Here is a 20,856-nt window from a genome sequence, read left to right as displayed (position 1 = left end):
CATTACAAAAGTACTGGAGAATAATATAACAGCAGCATAAAAATTACAAGGTATTGGTTTCACAACTTGATAAAAATAAACACTGTAAAAACTCTAGCTACTGTGGGACAAATGGTCTTATGCATGCCCAATCACATGTTGGATCAAAGTTACTTGTTTCAATTTACCAATACATTTCTGAACTTCATAACATTTTATTTTTGTATGTAGACATTTAATAGTCTAAATCCTTATGCCTGAAAAGCACTGCACTTACATCGAATTATTCTCATTCTATTCTGCTTACAAGAATGATGATTCTTGGTTACATCTTTTATTCACTGGAAATGAGAAAAACATGGAAGACAGGAGAGGTAGTGGGCTATTTGACTCAACAGCCTTCTCCACCATTCAATATGATCATGACTGATCATCAAGCTTAACATCCTAATCTTGAACTCCCTTTAGCCACAAGAGCTATATTGCATCTACCTCCTTCTTGAAAACACAATGTTTGGACCTCAACCACCCTCTAAGTAAAGAAATTTTTCCTTATCTCAGTCCTAAAAGATGTATCCCTTATTCTTAAACCATGACCCCTGGTTCTGGACTTCCTCAGCATCGGGACCATGCTTCCTGAATCTAACCTCTCCAGTTTTGTTAGATATTTACAGGTTTCTATGAGAATCCCAACCCCTCCCCCGCCCCCCAATTCATATAAACTCCAGTGAATACAAACCTAACTGACTCAAGCACTCCTCATATGTCAATTCTGCCACCTCAGGAATCAAGGGGACCTGAAAATGTAATGCCTTCAGTTGACCAATTGCTACTTCTTAATCAGTGGGGCTTCAGGGACTGAACGGTTCATTGCAGAAGGTAACATTTTATACAGGAGATTGCAATAGAGGAACTTCCCATAAAAACATATACTCGCCTCAGCACACTTGACTTTCCCAAAAAGGGGGGTCTTCTGTATGCAGACTTAAAGAAAAAGAAAATCTCCATGAACACAAAGGATGTTACTGAGGGAGAATTGAATGCTTTCCATTTCAGATATTCAGTGTCAACATTAAACACTCCTACAGTCAAGTACGTTGCTATTAAATAACATGAAGCTTCTCTTAATGGGCTCATCATTTATCTGCCAGCCATCTTTTGACTATAGTTATGTGACAAATAAGAGACAATTTCATACAAAAGATGATGCCTACCTACTTGTAAAGTAAGTGAAAAAATAATCTAATTTGAACACTCTCCTTTAGAACAAACTGAAGTCATTAAAATGAATAACATTCTTCTCAGGCCTACCAAGTCTTCCATAAAATCCCAAAGTAGTCCTAGTTAAGATTACCACTTCACTATAATTGTCCATTTCACTTACTTTTCCATTTTTGACACCGAGAAATAATTTAACCTCCACTACCTGATTAATACCTCAACATGTTTTAATGCAGTTGCTTTCCCTCCTGGAACTAGAATTGGCCATTTAAAAAGCATGCTGTTTTTCCCAAATTTCTTCTCATGGAACCGCAAAAATTCTCTCTCTGATAAAGTATCCTTAATAGCTGTTGAATCAAATCCGACATCACAAGTCAGAACTTCATGTTACGTCAAACACATCACCTACAAAACCAGGCAAACTAGGACACTCAGAGAGGTCATTGGTCTAGAGATAAAAAAAAACTGCAGATGCTGGAATCCAAATTAGACAGGGCAGGAGGTTGGAAGAACACAGCAAGCCAGGCAACATCAGGAGATGCAGAAGTCGACGTTTTGAGTCTAACCCTTCTTCAGGACAAGCAGAAGTGAATAGCTATTATAGATTCATGGGCTGCATTCTTTGTTCAAGAATCCAACAAAGCAAGTTGAAACAAAAAAAACAAAGAAACTTAAAGGGTGGCAATGGATAGTCAGTACCTTTAGCATTTTTGAAAAAATATGACAATAATGATGTACTCTGAAGGTACCCATTCATCTTTATATAATGGCTGGAAGCAACCTTGCCAACATTTTTTTTAATTAATAGAGCTCAACTTCAAATACAGTTCGGAAGTCTGCTCACTCACTGAGGGGTAGAGAGAAAAATCACACCTTCCACTTCTAGGTTTATCATGTCCAAAGAAAGAAGCAACAGATGGGGATGGAATATGACGTTGAATAGACAGTAAATTCAGAAAGCAGAATATAATTAGCAAGTTAGGCAGCACCTATGCAGATTTAACTTTCAGGCTGATACCCTTTCATCATATATAGATGTTATAAGTTGCAAGCAAGAAGAGCTAAAGGGAAGGTCTGTAATAAAGTGAACAGCAAGACTGATTAAATTACAAATCACTAAGTGGTGCAAAGCTGAAAGAAATATTGGGCAAATTAAGTCATAAACAATATATCTAGGGGAAGTGTTAATGTCAGAATGATAAACAGCTGTCAACAAAAACATAAAAGAGCAAAATAAGAGAGTAAGAACAAAACCAAAAAAAGGAAAGAAAACCAAGGCACAGATCACCCTCTAAAACTGCTTAACTCAAGTCTGAATTCAGAAGGCTGTAAAATATCTCATTGGAAGATGAACTTCTATGCTTGATGACCTTCAGGAGGCCAAAGACTGAGAAGTCAAAGCAAAGGAAAATTAAAAGGACAGGTGGCTGGAAGCTCAAATTTACAGATCTTGAGTGAATGGAGATGTTCTGCAAAGTGAGCACCCAAACTGCGTTTGGATTTCCCAAAATAGAGCAGATCCCACAGTGAACAGCTCACCTGGAAGAACTGTTTGGAGTGTTGGGCAATAGGAAGAAAGGATATAAAGAGCAGGTGCTGCATCTCTGGCATGGGGAAGTTGTTCAGACTGGAGGTCTGTGACCAGTGGTGTGCCACAAGGCTCACTGCTGGGTCCACTGTTGTCCATCATTTATATAAATAATTTGGACGAGAATATAGGAGGCATGTTTCCTAAGTTTGCACATGATACCAAAATTGGTGCTTTAGTGAACAGTGAAAAAGCTTTAAAGTACAACGGGATTTTTAACAATTGGGCTAGTGGGCCAAGGAATGACAAATGGATTTAATTTAGATAAATGTGAGGTGTTGCATTTTGGGAAGACAAACCAAGACAGGAATAATACAGTTAATGGTAGGAGTGTTGTCGAACAGAGAGACTTAAGGGTGCAGATACATAGTTCATTGAAAGTTGCATCACAGACAGACAGACAGGGTAGTGAAGAAGGCATTTGGCACACTGGCCTCCGTTGGTCAGAGCATTGAGCACAGGAGTTGGGACATCATGTTACGGTTGTACATGACATTGATAAGGCCACATTTGGAGTACTGCATACAATTCTGTTCGCCCTGCTATAGGAAGGTTGTTACTCAACTGGAAAGGACACAAAAAAGATTTATAAGGATGCTACCAAGAGTGGAGGGTTTGAGTTATAAGGAGAGGCTGGACAAGCTAGGACTTTTTTCCCTGAGCATAGCAGGCTGAGGAGTGACCTTTCAGAGGCTTATAAAATCTTGGGCAAGCACTGATAAGGTCAATAGCCAAGATCTTTTCCCCAGGGCAGGGGAGCCCAAAACTAGAGGGCATAGTTTGAAGATGATAGGGGAAAGATTTAAAAGAGATTAGAGGGGCAACATTTTTACACAGAGGGCGCTGCATATGTAGAACGAGCTGCCAGGGGAAGTGGTAGAGGCGAATTCATTTACAGCATTTAAATACATTTAGACAGGTAGATAGATAGAAAATGTTGAGAGGGATATGGGCCAAATGCAGCTAAATGGGACTATTCAGTTTAGTAAGCCTGGTCAGCATGGATGAGTTGGGCTGAAGGTTCTGTTTCTGTGTTGTATGATTCTATGAAAGCTGTCGTGGGAAGAATAGGCAGTCTTGGGAATGACAGAGGAGCATAGCAGGAACAGTCCCTCTGCAATGACTAAGCAAAAGGGAAAGAAAGACATACTTGTCAGTCGCACCACACTGGTGAAATTATCACTTTCATTCTAATGAGATGATGATTTCATTCAAAGATTGTGGTAAAAATGCTAGCATCCCACCCCATTTGTTTAATTCCAAATTTTACTTAATTAGGATTTACAAATTGAGATTTTGCATCTCTATAAGGCATAATCAATACCTGTTAATTATGTGTAGGTATTACCAGACAAACTCAAACATCCACGCAATTAACAACAAAAGGTAGATTCAACAAATAAAACATTGAATATTCAAGAATACAGAAACTTCATGTATTATCTAACATGTCACTTTATATGGTTTCGCAATCAAGTCAATTTAGATTACTGCACCAAACTCATTTGGTAAGGAATTGTGCCAGTTTCATCACACTCTTCACAATCAACTGGAAATGAGATCCTGAATGTACTAGTTCATAGCTGAAAATGTGTTGCTGGAAAAGCGCAGCAGGTCAGGCAGCATCCAAGGAACAGGAGAATCGATGTTTCGGGCATAATCCCTTCTTCAGCCCTTCTTCGGGCTTATGCCCGAAACGTCGATTCTCCTGTTCCTTGGATGCTGCCTGACCTGCTGCGCTTTTCCAGCAACATATTTTCAGCTCTGATCTCCAGCATCTGCAGTCCTCACTTTCTCCTGTACTAGTTCATAGTCTACATTGCGATATGCACAAACTTAGGGTGGTAATAATTATACATTGAGGAATTAATTAAGATGTATTTCATCCTGCAAACAAAAGCTTGAGATAAATAAAGCTCTTTTATTCTGTCTTTCAGTAGAATTGAGAGCAACTTCCTAGATATTAAAGCAGCATCTGACCAATTGTGACATTAAGAAGTCTTAGCAAAATTGAACTCACTGGGAATGAGAGGGAAAACTCCCCACAGCTTGGAGTCATACAATAAAGGAAAGCAGCTGTGGTTGTTAGAGGATAATCACCACAGCCTTGAAACATTGCTGAACAGGTTCTTCACGCTAGTATCCAAGCTAGGCCCAAATATTTTAAGCTGTTTCATCAATAGCCTTCTCTCTATCACAAAGCCAGAAGTGGGGATGATCATTATTACATCATGTTCAGCACTATTTACAACTTCTCACATACTCAGGCAGTCTGTGCCTGCACGCAGCAAGACTTGGATGGCACTCAGGCTAAACTGACTAAATGGTGACCGACATGTACATCATTTACGTTCCAGCTTCTGAAGCACAATAAGGAATGGACAAGTGCTGGTCTTGGAAGTATTGATTACAAAAAACTCAAACGATGCTTCTCTTCATAACTGAAGCAGAGTGCTACATTTGAGAATTGTCTATCAGTTTTACACATAACAAATTCAGAAAAAAAGGTCTTACTTTTAATGCTGGGATTTAAAAGCAACATTGATCCTTCCAAGCTTAAAAAAGGCACACACATGAAGGGTCACTGACTGATAAATTGAAGCTTTTCTCCCCCACAAAGGCTGAACAACATACAATATGGAATTTGTCTGGCTAACTGAAATCCCCATCACTCTTTACTCAACTTATGCTTGTGAATTAAGTCATAAGACAGAGAGAAGTTGCAGAAAAACACACTAAAAAACAGTTCAATAAAGCAGGCTGTAGAGGAACAGGTCTTTCTGAGTCAATCAAGTTAGTTCATGCCGTACGTACATGATGAAAGCTATTTTGTGAAAATCAAATAGGTCCACAAAACTGAATTTAAATTGCATTTTTCTAAATTGAAAAATTCCACAGCAATTTCCATGTGTTTGTAACCCTCCAAAAGTACCCATTTAAATTGGAGATTTCAGAGGGTCCAATGAAGCTAATTAGTCTTCCTCCTGAGAAACCATTAAACTGAAATGTCAGCTTACCTCAGACACCTCCATCTACAACCCTCCCTCACTCTTGTCTCAACACCAGCCTCTGCCAGGACTTGAACCCAACTCAACCATCACCACACCCCGCCCCCGCCCCACCTCCTCTTCCCCCTTCACTCCACTTCTCCTTGGCAACTTACATACCTGGCACCCCACTGACTTAGCTGCATAGCCCCTACCTGCTGCTATACCCTATCCACTTGGCATACTAACACCAGCACCCTGCCCCCTAACTCAACACTTACCATATGTACTTAAGTTTGATAGCAGCTCATAAAGTGGCTTATGTTGTACCTTTTAATAATAGAACATGGCAACTGACTGCTGTAAAAAAGGTACTTGTTTTGCATAGCCTCAACTGTTCTATGCTGCAAAGGACTTGGCAGAGTGGAAGTGCAGCTCCATGTTTCTGAAGAAGCCCTGATTGGAATTGAAATGAGGAGTTAATTCAGTTCATAAAAAAGGAATCAAGTTGCAATCAACACAAGATTGCCACATCTTGGAAAATTAAGACCATGAATTCCATCATTACTGCATCCAGCCTTATCTTCCTATTTCAACGGGACGATTGTAAACAAAGAATCAGATCCACCAGCATTCCAGCAAAATGCCTGCAGAATGAACCTCGATGGACCAACCTCATGGTTAAAAATTGTCTCCTCCATCAGGTCCTGTTGTTTCAACCCCCAAATGGCCCATGTCTCAGAGAATGGCATCAAAAAATGATTCAAAGAAACTCTGAAGTGCTCCTTAAGTGCAGCACCATTGAAGAAAGGCTTAGTCCCAATTGCTTATATGGAGCAGGGGCAGTGATAGAGAGGAAAGGAAGCAGATTCTGGATCATATCCCACATTACTTCATAGGTCACTTCCTCCACTCCACCGGGCCCAAAGTCTTGCAGGTCAAAAATCAGCCTGCTTCATCCTATCAATGGCAGAAATACATGAGCTTTTGTAGGCATCACTCTTGAACTGTTGAACAACTGGTGACAATAACCTCATGGTTGTACAAGCAATTCTTAAAAAATTGTTCATGGGATGTTGATGTTGCTGACTAGATGAACATCTATTGCCAAGCCCTAATTTTGGTTATGGTGGTGAGCCAAGTCCTTGAAGTGCTACAATTCTTATGGTGTGGGTACTCTTACAGAGCAGCTATGAAGCAAAAACACTGGATGGGATGAATCAACGAACAGAACAGTTAGATGGTCAGATTGATTAGGCAGTGAAACCTTTAAACTTGTGCAAGTATCAGATCTATATATATGATATGGAGAAGCATGATAAAATTCTGATACAGATTGTTCTGCTATAACACGTGTTTCGTTAATGCGAATTCACTGTAGTGCAATTGATGAATTGGGGACAATGTTTCTACAGCACAAACATTTAAAGTGCGTATTGGTTATAACCCAATTCCGGCCCCATTAGTTTAAATAGTGCTGCGATTAAACTATTTTCTTATAACATGGGATCGCATGAGCACGCGTTATAGCAGAACCGACTGTAGTCATTTCCCAAAACAAACTAACAAAGTTAACGGAAAGGAAAATATTTTCTGGACGTTTTCACTGTATAGAGGTAGATAGTCAAATTTACTGTAGATAACATCACAGTGCTACAGATATTGAAAGAACATCTCAGCTGTTTGTTTTCATTTTACAGGGTCTTGTTTTCCTAATTAAATTCACAGTACTATGATTTGATCAAAAACAACCAGTTTGGTCCATTGTGAAGATTTTTACAGTTGGCAACGTTATGCAAAGTTTTTAGACTGTAACAGATGGAAGTCTTTCGCGTTTAAATATTAAATTGATAATATTAGATATACATGGCCACTAGGTTTTGTTTACTGCAACAGATGGAGGGTTGAATATGCATGTATTCACCCAATAATCCCATGTGCTTTCCTATTCATCAATCAAGGCATTCATTTGATGCTTGCACGATCTCCAAAACAATTTAAGTTAAACGACAGGTTAAGGTATAAAATTGGGTTTGGATCTTCAATCTGGGTGAAGTTCAGGAAATCATCACTGCAACCCCAATATTGAGCTTCAGAGGAAACAATGAGGTATAATTCTGTCAGTAGAGTGCAATTAGTTGAAGGCTAGAGATTCTACAATGGTTAGATGATATCTCATGCATAACTTTAAAGTATGAAATCTGGTTCATCAGATTTATTATTACGAGGATGGCTAATGAAAGACCTGTTCCTCTACATTCTGCTTTACTGAACTATTTTTTAGTGTGTTTTTCTGCAACTTCTCTTTATCTTATTACCTAATTCATAGGCAAAAGATGAGTAAAGATTGGTGAGGATTTCAGTTATTAGGGTCAACAGCAACATGCATTCAAAATTGGCTGACTAATAAGAAGTAGACAGTAATGGTCAATGGATATTTTTGGGGCTGGAGGGAGGTTGTCGTGGAGTTCCCCAAGAATCAGAATTGGAACCCTAGCTTTTCCTTATTTACATATCTTGGTGGGCAGGTGGCAATTTCAAATTTGCAGATGACAAAACTTTAAAGAATTCAATGCAGGGAAAAGTGAGGTGATATATTTTGCTTGGAAGAACATTGAAAGATAATGTAAAATAGGGGACACAATTCTAACAGGATGCAGAAGCAGAGGGACCTGGATGTTTATGTGCACAAGTCATTAAAAGCATTAGGACAAGGAGAGAGCAGTAAGTAAAACGTACAGTATCCTTTATTAGTGGCAAAGAGTGCCAGAGGACAGAGGTAATATCAAACTTGCATAGATACGTGTTAGACCTTAACTGGAGTATCGTATATAGTTATAGGCACCATATTACAGGAAGGATGTGAAAGCATTGGACAAAGTATATAAGCAGTTTCCAAGAATGATTCCAGGAATGAGGAACTTCAGTTTTGAGAATCAGGTTGAAAAAGTTGGTACTATTCTCCTTGAGGAAAAGAAGGCGAAGAGGAGATCTGACAGAAGTTTTCAAAAGCATTAAGTGAACTGGAGAAAGTAGGTAGCGAGAAACTGGTCCTGTTTGTAAATGTGTAAGAGGGCATCAATTTAAAATGCTTTGCAAAAGAAGCAATGACATGGGATTCAGGGAGACCTTTCCAATTGGATACAAAATTGGTTTGAGGGCAGGAGACAGGGTGGTGGCGGAGGGTTGGTTTTCAGGTGACTGGAGGCCTGTGACCAGTGGTGTTCCACAAGATTGGTGTTGGGTCCACTGTTGGTCATCATTTACATAAACAATTTGGATGAAAATTTAAGAAGAATGGTTACTAAATTTGTGGATGACACCAAAATTCTTGGTACAGTGGATAGTGAAGAAGGTTATCTAAGATTACAAAGGGACCTTGATCAATTGGGCCAACGAGCTGAGGAGTGGCAGATGGAGTTTAATTTGGATAAATGAGAAATGCTGGATTTTGGTAAGATGAACAAGGACAGAACTTATACAGTTAATGTTAGGACCCTTGGGAGTGTTCTCTAACAGAGAGATCTAGCAGTTCAGGTACATAGTTTCTTGGAAGTTGTGTCACAGGTACAGAGGGTGTTAAGAAGGCATTCAGCACACTTGCTGTCATTGCTCAGACTACAGAGTAGAGGAGTCGGGATGTTATGTTACGGTTGCACAAGATGTTGGCAAGGCCACTTTTGGAGTCCTGTCCATAGTTCTGGTCATCCTGGAAGAATGTTAGTAAACGGGAGAGGGTTCAGAAAAAGTTTACAAAGTTGTTGCCAGGACTAAGGGTTTGGGTTACACAGAGAGGCTGATTAGGCTGGGACTTTTTTTGACAGGTGACCTCAGAGAGGTTTACAAAATCATGACAGTCACAGATAAAATGAATAACAAAAGGTCTTTTCCTTAGGGAGTTCCAAACTAGAGGACATATTTTTAAGATGAGAGGAGAATGATTTAAAAGGACATTTGAGGCACATAAAGGGTGGTTCGTCTGTGAAATGAACTGCCAGAGGAAGTGGTAGATGCAGGTACAGTCACATTTAAAATACATTTGGATAGTAACATGAATAAGAAAGATTTACAGGGATATGGACCAAACACAGGCAAGTGGGACTAGTTTAGTTTGGGAAACTTGGTCAGTATGGATGAGTTGGATCAAAGGGTCTGTTTCCATGCTGTATGGCTATGACTCCAAGAGTAGTTAGGATAAGGAATGCACTGCTCAGAGTGTGATAGAGGCAACTAAGAGGCATTGAATTATTCTTTGGATTTTAAAAAATGTCCAAGGTTATGGGGAAGCAGCAGGAGATTGAACTAGGTAACAATATTTAACACGTAAGAGGCAACTAAGAGGCATTGAATTATTCTTTGGATTTTAAAAAATGTCCAAGGTTATGGGGAAGCAGCAGGAGATTGAACTAGGTAACAATATTTAACACGTATTTGTCTACTTCTGCCACCTCATTGACAGAGCTCAATATGAATCTGCCTCATCCTATAGAGTGATGTTTTTCATGCTATTAAACCATTACTAAATGCTACTTTCACACTCATTTTAATCTTTATCTTTTCAACTCAACAATTAAGCAAATACTCAATAATAAGTCTGTCTACTAATGCTCAGTGCCAGAAAAGCTACATGCTGTCTTTTCTTCCTTTATATGAACTGTCAGCAAACTCTTCCCTTGATATAGATAATAAAAAAAAAGGATATGGCCTAAATAGTTGTTAAGATTAAATCAATAGGCCTCAAGTCATGGGCCATACTGAATCTATTGCTTTTCTGTCATAAGCTCAAATGGAACATTTTCTAAATGTTAACAAATATGAACATTTCTCGATGGACAGTACAATATCATTTAAAAGTACAGCCATTCTGTAATTTATTTCCCAAAATGTCTGTACTTGTCAGGGTTAAGGATAGAACTGATAAAAGATCATTTTGTACTTTTTACCAATGAAAGCTACTGAGAGAGTCAACACAAGATGAGCACTTCTACACTGGATAAGGAAGAAAATCTGACCTTTTCTTGGGAAATAAGGCAGGGCTAGTGACTGAAGTGTTAGTGGAGGAGCACTTTGGGACCAGTGATCATAATTCTATTAGCTTTACAATAGTTATGGAAAAGGATAGGCCTGTGTAAATGTTAAAGTTCTGAATTGGAGTAAGGCCAACTTTGATGGTGTGAAGCCTGGAAACAGTAGACCCGTGAGCCTAACATCAGTCGTGGGTAAGTTGTTGGATGGGATTTTGACTGATGGAATTTACATGCATTTTTGGAGGCATGGATTGATTAGGAATAGTCAGCATGGCTTTATGGATGGGAAATCATGTCTCACAAAGTTTTCTGAAGACATGACCAAGAAGACAGATAATGGTCTTCAGTAAAGCTTTTGACAAGGTTCTGCATGATAGATTGGCGAGTAAAATTAGATCACATGGGATTCAGTGAGGGCTTTCCAATTTGATACAAAATTGGTGGTGAAGAGTTGTTTCTCGGACTGGAGGCCTGTGACCAGCAAGATCGGTTCTGGTTCCACTGTTGGTTATCATTTATATGAACTATTCGGATGAGAATTTAGGAAGCATGGTTAGTACGCTAGCGGATGACACCAGAACTGGTGGTATAGTGGACAGTGAAGAAGGTTAGGAGAAAGTGAGGACTGCAGATGCTGGAGATCAGAGCTTAAAAATGTGTTGCTGGTGAAGAAGCATATCTAAGATTACAGAGGGATCTTGATCAATTGGACCAATGGGCTGAGGAATGCAGATGGAGTTTAATTTGGATAAATGCAAACTCTTGCATTTTAGTAAAACAAACAAGGGCAGAACTTATACAGTTCATATTAGGGCAGTGGGGAATGGTGTCGAATAGAGAGACCTAAGGGTTGATATTCTTTGATAGTTGCATTACATGTAGACAGGGTGGTTAAAGAGGTATGCTTGCCTTCATTACTCAGACCAGTGAGTATAGGGGTTAGGACGTTATGGTGCAGCTTTACAGGAGGTTGGTGAGGACACTTTTGGAGTACTGTGCACAGTTCTGGTCGGTCTGCTATAAGGACATTATTGATTTGGAGAGGATGCAGAAAAGATTTGCAAGGACATTACCAAGACTGGAAGGTTTGAATGATACCGAGAGGCTGTATAAACGAGGACTTTTTTGTTATTGAAGCAAAGGAGGCTAAGGAGTGATCTTATAGAGGTTTCTGAAATCATGAGGGGCATAGATAAGGTGAATAATAAAGCTCTTTTCCACAGGGTAGAGATGTTCAAAACTAGAGTGAATATCTTTAAGGTGAGATGAGAAAGACTGAAAGGGGACCCGAGAGGCAACTTTTTCACACAGAGGATAGTTCCTATATGGAATGAACTGCCAGAAGAGGTGGTAGTTGCAGGTACAGTTACAACATTTAAAAGGCATTTGGATAGGTACATGAATAGGAGAGGTTTTGAGGGATAAGGGCCAAACTTAGACAAGCGGGATTAGTTTAGTTTGGGAAACTTGGTCAGCATGGACAAGTTGGACTGAATGGTCTGTTTCTGTGCCATATGACTCTATGAAGCAAGAAGATTCTAATTTCTACAAATACATTAAAATCTCAAATAAAAACAAAACGTTCTGGAAATATTCAGGCAGAATCAGTGCACAGATACTGTTCTGCCAAGCAAACTTTCTATTATATACAGCTTTTTGCTTTAACCTTTCAAAACCTTTCTTGTTTGTGAGAAACAAAACAATACAAAATAAGAAAATAAACTGCAATACTGAAAGCATCATACAAAATCTGAGACCACATAGAAAAGAAGATATGTATTCAAAAAGCACCAATCATGTTCCTATGTATTTCAGAGTCAATAAATTATTTTAGAAGTGTGGTCACTATCATCGTTAGAAAAATGGGAAAATTAATAGGCATATGGTTTCAACATGTTCAACGATGTAGCATCTCCTCAGTACTGCACTGAATTGCCAATTGATGTAATGTAGGCAGTTCCTGGAGTAGGACTTCAACAAGGTTTTTAAAGCAGAGACATACCAGCTAGAGAAACTGACATTAGATAGTTAAACATTCCCAAATGTATAAACAGATTCCTCAGTCAGTGGTCTTCACAAGTACAACATGCAAGCACAATGTTAAATTCGACTTTTGAGCTGCATTTGATTTAAATTGGCACATCACTTTTAGGGAATATATAAATGTTTTCAAGACAGGACAGTACAATAAGGTTTCATATCAGAAAACAAAATAATGTGATATTGCTTTCTTTTTCTTTAAAATATGCATTTCACTGGTGATTCACAATGTTGACAGATTGAGTCAAGGCTTAAGAATACATGGATATATTACTGTAAATTGATACAATTAGTTGGAAAATCAAAGTAAAATTTAGCTCTGGTGTAACACTAAATGTTTTCCTTCTAAAAGTAATGAAGTCATTGGTTAAAAGTCACAAAACAGGATGATGGATTTGCACCACAGAACTTTATAACTCGGAAGGAAATTCTTTATGTCATTGGGCTTCTAATAATTCTCTGATAGAGCTATTCAATTCTCCATAGCACTGAATTTTCTTTTCCTGCAAGAATTTATGCAACTTCCTCTTGAAAGTTCATATGAAATATGCTCCCACCATGCTTTATGGGAATACGTTTCAGATCATAACTTGTTGCCTAAAAAAAAGGTCTCAGCTCAGTTGTAATAATGTATTTCACTATCTACTTTTCTCCTTCATTGAATGATTTCTAATACTATTCCACCTTCTGAGCAGAATGAATCTACTGTTTAACCACAAGCGAGTACTGTACTTCCCACTATTAACACTAGAACTAATTCTTCCTATCTTTGTATCAGTAGATGACTGCTCATGATACAAAGGTGATCTCAACCAAAATTTCAGATGATTGTACCTGAAGGGTGTATCGCTCCAGTTTCATTTCCAAGACCTTGTTTGCTTTATCAAGACGACTTCTCTCGCCTTCCAGCTCTTCAATCTTCTGCCTGCAACAAAGCAGTAGAAACCTGACCATCAGTGGGGCTTTCTGCACTTCTTTCAAAGTTAACGCATTTACTGATGAGTTGCATTACAACCATGAAAACATAGCATTGATTTCTGTAATATTGAAAATCTAACTTTCTAATATTGGCAAATTCCAAGTGATTCGATGAAAGGTAAATTGACCTTAAACAATGTATTCTGTTGTTTTACATGCCTGATACAAAAGGGACACATGGCTTCCCCTAAGACAGGGCGGTCAGTGTCAGGTTCAAATCTCTGCATATCCATACATCAAATGGCAAACCAACATAGAACAATAAGGATAAACACAAAAGAATAACCTTGCTCTTAAGTGTGTTAGAGAAATTGTATATTCAGCCAGAGAACTCAACTAGAGTTCTTGAGGAAATAATATGCAAGTTTAATGAAGTAAAATCAGTAAATGTAATGTCGTGGGATATCCAAAAGATACTCAATAAAATGCCATCAGAAAAGATTACCACACAGATTGGAGTTCAGAGTGCTGGGACTTAATTTATTAGCATAGACTAGCTAATCTAGGAGAGAGTTGGGATATGTCATTTTCAGATTGACAAACTAACCAGTAGATTGCCACTGACATCAGTACTGAGGCCTCAACTACACTTTGGAACTCTCCCATCCCAAAAATCAATTTCAGTTCGTTACCTCATTTGAACTCCCAACTAATACCCACTATTTGCACACAATTAGCAGATTCTCTTATTCATCATTAAATAAATAAAACATTTATATGGATAACAAAAGCTTCCTAGTTTAAATCAATGATCTTTATGTTCTGTACATAGCTCTACATTTAAAGTAGCTTCTCCTTAAGGACTCTTGAGAAGGAATTTCTTCATTTATGCATTTTGTTTTATGCACACATCCAAAAGATGACTTGCATTCATTTGCGATTTCCTTTCTCGCCAATGACTGTCCAAAGCCAGCAAGTTCAACCTGTAGTCTTTTCTCATTCACCTTTTGTAAGAGCATACATTACAACAAGCTATAATACACATACAATCCAATAAATATATCATTTTCAGATTGCCCATTGCAAAGAATTTTGCATCAGTGTTTACTGTGGATGTCTTGAAACACATAAAACTGGATAAATCCCCAGGACCTGATCAGGTGTACCCTTGAACCTTGTAGGAAGTTAGGGAAGTGATTGTTGGGCTCCTTGCTGAGGTATTTGTATCATTGACAGTCACACATGAGGTGTTGGAAGACTGGAGGTTGGCAAACATGGTGCCACTGTTTAAGAAGGGTGGTAAGGACAAGCCAGGGAACAAGAGACCAGTGAGCCTGACCTCAGTGCTGGGCAAGTTGTTGGAGGGAATCCTGAGGAACAGGATGTACTTATATTTGGAAAGGCAAGGACTATTATGGATAGCTGACATGGTTTTGTGTATGGGAAATCATGTCTTACAAACTTGATTGAATTTTTTGATAAAGTAACTGAGAGGATTGATGAGGGCAGAGCGGTGGACGTGATCTATATGGACTTCAGTAAGATGTCCGACAAGGTTCCCCATGGGAGACTGGTGAGCAAGGTTAGATCTCATGGAATACAGGGAGAACTAGCCATTTGGATACAGAACTGGCTCAAAGGTAGAAGACAGAGGGTGGTGGTGGAAGGTTGTTTTTCAGACTGGAGGCCTGTGCCCAGTGAAATGCCACAAGGATCAGTGGTGGGTCCACTACTTTTGGTCTTTTATATAAATGATTTAGATGTGAACAAAGGAGGTAATAGTTAGTAAGTTTGCAGATGACACCAAAATTGGAGGTGTAGTGGACAGCAAAGAAGGTTACCTCAGATTACAATGGGATCTTGATCAGATGGGCCAATGGGCTGAGAAGTGGCAGATAGAGTTTATTTTACATAAATGCGAGGTGCTGCATTTTGGGAAAGCAAACCTTTGCAGGACTTAAACACTTAATGGTAAGGTCCTAGGGAGTGTTGCTGAACAAAGTGACCTAGGAGTGCAGGTTCATAGCACCTTGAAAGTGGAGTCGCAGATAGATAGGATAGTGAAGGCAGAGTTTGGTATGCTTTCCTTTATTCGTCAGAGTATTGAGTACAAGAGTTGGGAGGTCATGTTGCGGCTGTATAGGACATTGGTTGGTCACTTTTGGAATATTACGTGCAATTCTGGTCTCCTTCCTATCGGAAAGATGTTGTGAAACTTGAAAGGTTTCAGAAAAAATTTACAAGGGTGTTGCCAGGGTTGGAGGATTTGAGCCATAGGGAGAGGTTGAATAGGCTGGGGTTGTTTTCCCTGTAGCATCAGAGGTTGAGGGTAACTTTATAGAGGTTTATAAAATCCTGAGGGGCATGGATAGGATAAATGGACAAAGTCTCTTCCCTGGAGTTAGGAGTCCAGTACTAGAGGGCATAGGTTGAGGGCGAGATGGGAAAAGATATAAAAGAGACCTAAGGGGCAACTTTTTCACAGAGGGTGGTATGTGTATGGAATGAAATGCCAGGGGAAATGATCGAGGCTGGTACAATTGCAACATTTAAAAGGCATCTGGGTGGGTATATGAATAGGAAGGGTTTGGAGGGATTTGGGCCGGGTGCTGGCAGGTGGGACTAGATTGGGTTGGGATATCTGGTCGGCATGGACAAGCTGGACTGAAAGGTCTGTTTCTTTGCTGTACATTTCTATGATTCTATGACTGCCACTTAAAAGATTTCAAAAATAGAATTCCACATTCACAAAACATTCATCAGGTTAATAACAGTCAGGAAGAAGTGTTCCTGAACCCGATGTTGCGTGTTCAGGTTTCTGTACCTTCTGCCAGACGGAAGAGGTTGCAGGAAATCATTACCAAGGTGCAATTGGTTTTCAATGATGTTAACGTAGAAAGGCTGCTAACATCATGAAAGAACCATCACACCCCAGTATTGATCTTCTACAACCTCTCCTGTCACTTCAATGCATCAAAACTGGCATTGAGTCCAGTGTGAGTGCACAATCAGTTCAACTGACTAAATAGGTTTTATGGTTTTTCTCTCTCCTTTCGATAGTACATCACTCTGCTGTGAAGGCCTAGTATGATTAAGCAGGATGGGAGCAACCATTTGTAAATAGGATGGTTGATGGATAAGTATTGTAGACCTACCTTGTTTAATATTTAACCAAATATATTCTTAAAAACCCCACAAATCTGATTCCTTACATTAAATTATGTTCTTGCCTCACTAATAACACTTCTCTAAATCTATGGTACCATTCCATAAAAAAGTATGAAGATCCCCATAAGTTTCCTTTTATGCCTCTATAGCAATAAGGGAGCTATTTTCTTTGAGCACAACCTATTTTTCTGCAAAAACAGATCTTTCCCATAGACTAGATGCATCATGCAGACCATACATAGGAATACAAAACTTGGGAGCAGGATTAGGTCAATCTACCCTTCGAGCCTGCTGCATCATTCAATAAGATCATGGTATTTTCATTGTGGTCTCAACTTCACTTTCCTTTCTGGTCTCCATAAATCTCAATTCCCTTTTTATTAAAAATCTAATTTATACTTAAACAAATTAATTGAGTCACCCTCCACTACTATTTACAGAAGAGAATTCCACTTGCTAACAAGCTTCCGGTAGAAAAGAAATTATCTTAATTCATCTTAAAATGGAGACCTTTTGTTTTTAAATTATAATGCTCATTCTAATCTCCTCCACAACAGGAAACATCCTCACAGTATCCACCTAATCAAATTCCCTCAGGATCCTACACACATTGCAACAGAGATGGGAGGAGTATGCTATCATTCTCTATCCTATTACTCCACAGGTCACAACCTAATTATAACAATATTTTACCTAAGGCCCAGCGTACACTTTCACAATATTAGATTTAGAATGAAAAGATCAAACAGGTTACCTCAGTAAACACAAAATTATCAACTTATCATAAAACAAAAACCCATCCAACAGAGATGCAGGACTGGTTAACACACATGATTTTGTAATATGAAAATATAAGTGTTACCCTTCTAAATAAAGCAAAACATGCAAAAACACTTTAGATAAAGGAAAAATATAGTTTCTCTCCGCAAAGATTTACTTTAAAACAAAAAAATACTCCAAGAAAATCAAGGGTAATTATTCTTGAAAGTATAAAGGGACAAATGTGGAATGTTCTAAAATCTGTTGATCTGGTGGTCACAATTTGCTCATGAAATAAAATGCTGAGAAGTTTTTCAGTCACTCTCTTCTAGTAGAATGATCAGGTCTTGCAAGGAATTCACTACTTCAGAATCAGCAGATATGGGCAAAGCAGCTTGTTCAGTAGTAAGCTTACTCTAATTAACTTCAAAACAAAACTCCAAGATTACAGCTACTCCTCAAACAGGACAGCCATAAATCCCAGCTAAAACATCCAGGTTTTCTGAAGTATATTTAAGCAATCAAGACTATCAATCTTCTTCATTTGTACATAGAATATGAGCTTCGCTGGCTAGGCCAACATTTAGTGCACATACCTAATTGCTGCTTGAACTGACTAACTTGCTAGGGTATTGAAACAGCAGTTGAAAGTCAACCACTTGCCACAGGCCTGAAGTCATATGTAGGCCCGAACTGGTAAGGATGGCAGTTTTCTTCCCTAAAATGCGTTAGTTAAACAAATTTTTTTTTACAATAATTGACTCTGGTTACATGGTTGCTATTAAGTGAAGTTTATGTTCCAGGTTTGATTCATATTTTATCATCTGGCAGGATGGGATTCAAACCTACATCTCCATAAGTTAGCCTGGGTCTCTGGTTTATCTGTTCACCGACAATATCACTCATTACCACTTCCCCAAATTCATCACAAATCACGTGATTTCCAAAATCCTTGTTTAAAATGTGTTCCAAAAAATAATGTATTTTGACAATCCTTCAAACTCAAGTGCTCCAAAAAATATTAAATATGAAGCAACTCCACATTTCAAAAAGATCACCTCTCATTCTTTTAAACTCCAGTGGATGTAAGCCCAATCTATCAAACCTTTCTTTGTAAACAAACTCTTTCAACACAGAAATGAGTCAAAATAACATTTTGCGAACTGCTTCCAGTAATATCCATATACCTTTTGAACACTTTCCACCTCGTCTTGTCTTGATGTCATCAGCAAATTCAGTCCCTTCAACCAAGTCATTGATATAATACAGATTGTAAATAATTGAGAGCTCAGCACTGATTCCTATGGCATTCCAGTAGTTATAGTGTGTCCACCTGAAAAAGTACACACTTTTCCTGTTAGCTAACCAAACCTTTATCCATGCTAACAAAATATGGTCTATGACATGTTATCTTAAGACTGACACCTTATCAAATGTTTCTTGAAAATCCAGGTACACTATGAATACAAGTTCCCTGTTAGCCACCCTGCATGTTACTTCTTCAAAAAAATTCTAACAAACCGAATACTCTGTTCTTTTCTCAAGACTCCCTTCTAGTAACCTTCTTAATAATGAATTCTAGCAAATTCCCCACAACAGGTGATAGTTTAACTGGCCTATAGGTCCCTTTCTGTCTTCCTCCTTTCTTGATTTTACATGTTACATTTGACGTTTTCCAATCTACTGGCACCCATCCAGAAACTAAGAAATTTTGGAAAATTATATCCAATGTCAATAGATGAATCTATTTAGTTTCCACAGCTCTCTTTCTATATCTGTTGCATCTTAGAAGAATTCAAAAATTGCTTCTGAAAGTTATTGTCAAAAATGTATCTTTTTTGCCAATTGACCTACAGTCCCACAGAAAATGTGCCAACAGATCTCTGCAGGGTGACACTTCTCAGAAAGAAGTGTTTATGAATCATATTACTCTGCAGAAATATGTTTTTTATGCTGAGTGAACTACATTCCCATGAAATGAGCTGAAAGACCTAATAGATTTCTAAGATTACCGTTCTAGCATTGCAAGACTTTATTCTAACATCTATATTACTTAGTTGTTCTTCAAAAGCATTGCAACTAACCTTGCCTTAGCCTTAAAGGTCCCATCTACATGAACTTTATCAATGTGAATTCAGCTGTTACATAGGTGATTGCCTCTTACCTGGTACCTCAGAATGAATTACAAACACTTTTTTTTGCCCCTTGTTACGTTATCCCCAAAGTTATTGACTGTACCAAAACCTCATTATCATAAGTACTTTTGCTTCTGGTTGCACTGCAAAAGTATTCTGAGACCTTTATTTTATTGTTCAACCTATTCAACCTCCAACCACCACTTTCACTTTTGCATCTACTGAGACGAATTGTAATCTGCTACTTACATAATTCGAGGCACTTTCTCGATTACATGATTGTTTTCTGACACAACTGTCACTGTGATTCCTCGCACTCCATTCTTTCATCATGTCTTGCAATCCATCAACCTCTTGGCCATCATCCTGAATATTATCCAACATGCCAACTTGTCAGTACATTTTCCTACATGTCCCGCAATTATCACATCCCTCCATTCATTAGTCCTTCTATTTTGTGTATCACTCCAGGCAATAGGCGTGTGGATATGACAGTATTAATGTCAGAGTATTAAATCTCACACTCAGGACTTCCAAAACAAAACTCAAGCATTTCAGGCACAAGCTATACTATTTACTGTGATCAGCAGCTCAGGCTCCAGGAATCTGTAATTATTTCTGATCACCATGATGACTTAATCTTAATAATTTGATTGGCATTTTGCTAAATAATATTTAACCATCACGACCTATTATCTTGGAGATCACTGCAGCTCTGATAAAGAGCCATCTAGACTTGAAACGTTAGTTTGCTTCCTCTCCATTGATGCTGCCTGACCAGCTATGATACCTGGCACTTTTTTTGTTTTCAGTACAGATTCTCACATCTGCAGTAATTTTGCTCCTATAACCTATTATCTTACCAGTCTTAGGAATTTGGATCTCTTCTAAATTTTTGCAGTATTTTCTCATATGTTCTAACTAGTATAAGATTTTACCAGTTACCTGCTTTGTCCAAATATCAACACCTCCAACAAACAATGACAAAAGAAAGATGAGAGTAGAGTCCAGCAGGATTAGATTAGATTAGATTA

At 38.4% G+C, this 20,856-nt stretch overlaps 1 protein-coding gene across 2 annotated transcripts in view; it reads right to left on the bottom strand.

Moving 5' to 3' along the window:
• Positions 1-20,856, bottom strand: part of mad1l1 (mitotic arrest deficient 1 like 1) — a 906,958-nt gene that overhangs the window by 511,477 nt on the left and 374,625 nt on the right. For both annotated transcript variants that reach the window (XM_043711818.1, XM_043711819.1), the window contains exon 15: positions 13,677-13,767. In XM_043711818.1, the coding sequence (XP_043567753.1) occupies positions 13,677-13,767 (91 nt within the window). The remainder of the gene's footprint in view (positions 1-13,676; positions 13,768-20,856) is intronic.

Source organism: Chiloscyllium plagiosum, chromosome 21 (assembly GCF_004010195.1).
Source record: "Chiloscyllium plagiosum isolate BGI_BamShark_2017 chromosome 21, ASM401019v2, whole genome shotgun sequence".
Classification (NCBI taxonomy): domain Eukaryota; kingdom Metazoa; phylum Chordata; class Chondrichthyes; order Orectolobiformes; family Hemiscylliidae; genus Chiloscyllium; species Chiloscyllium plagiosum.
This window is presented reverse-complemented; position numbering and strand designations above follow the sequence as displayed.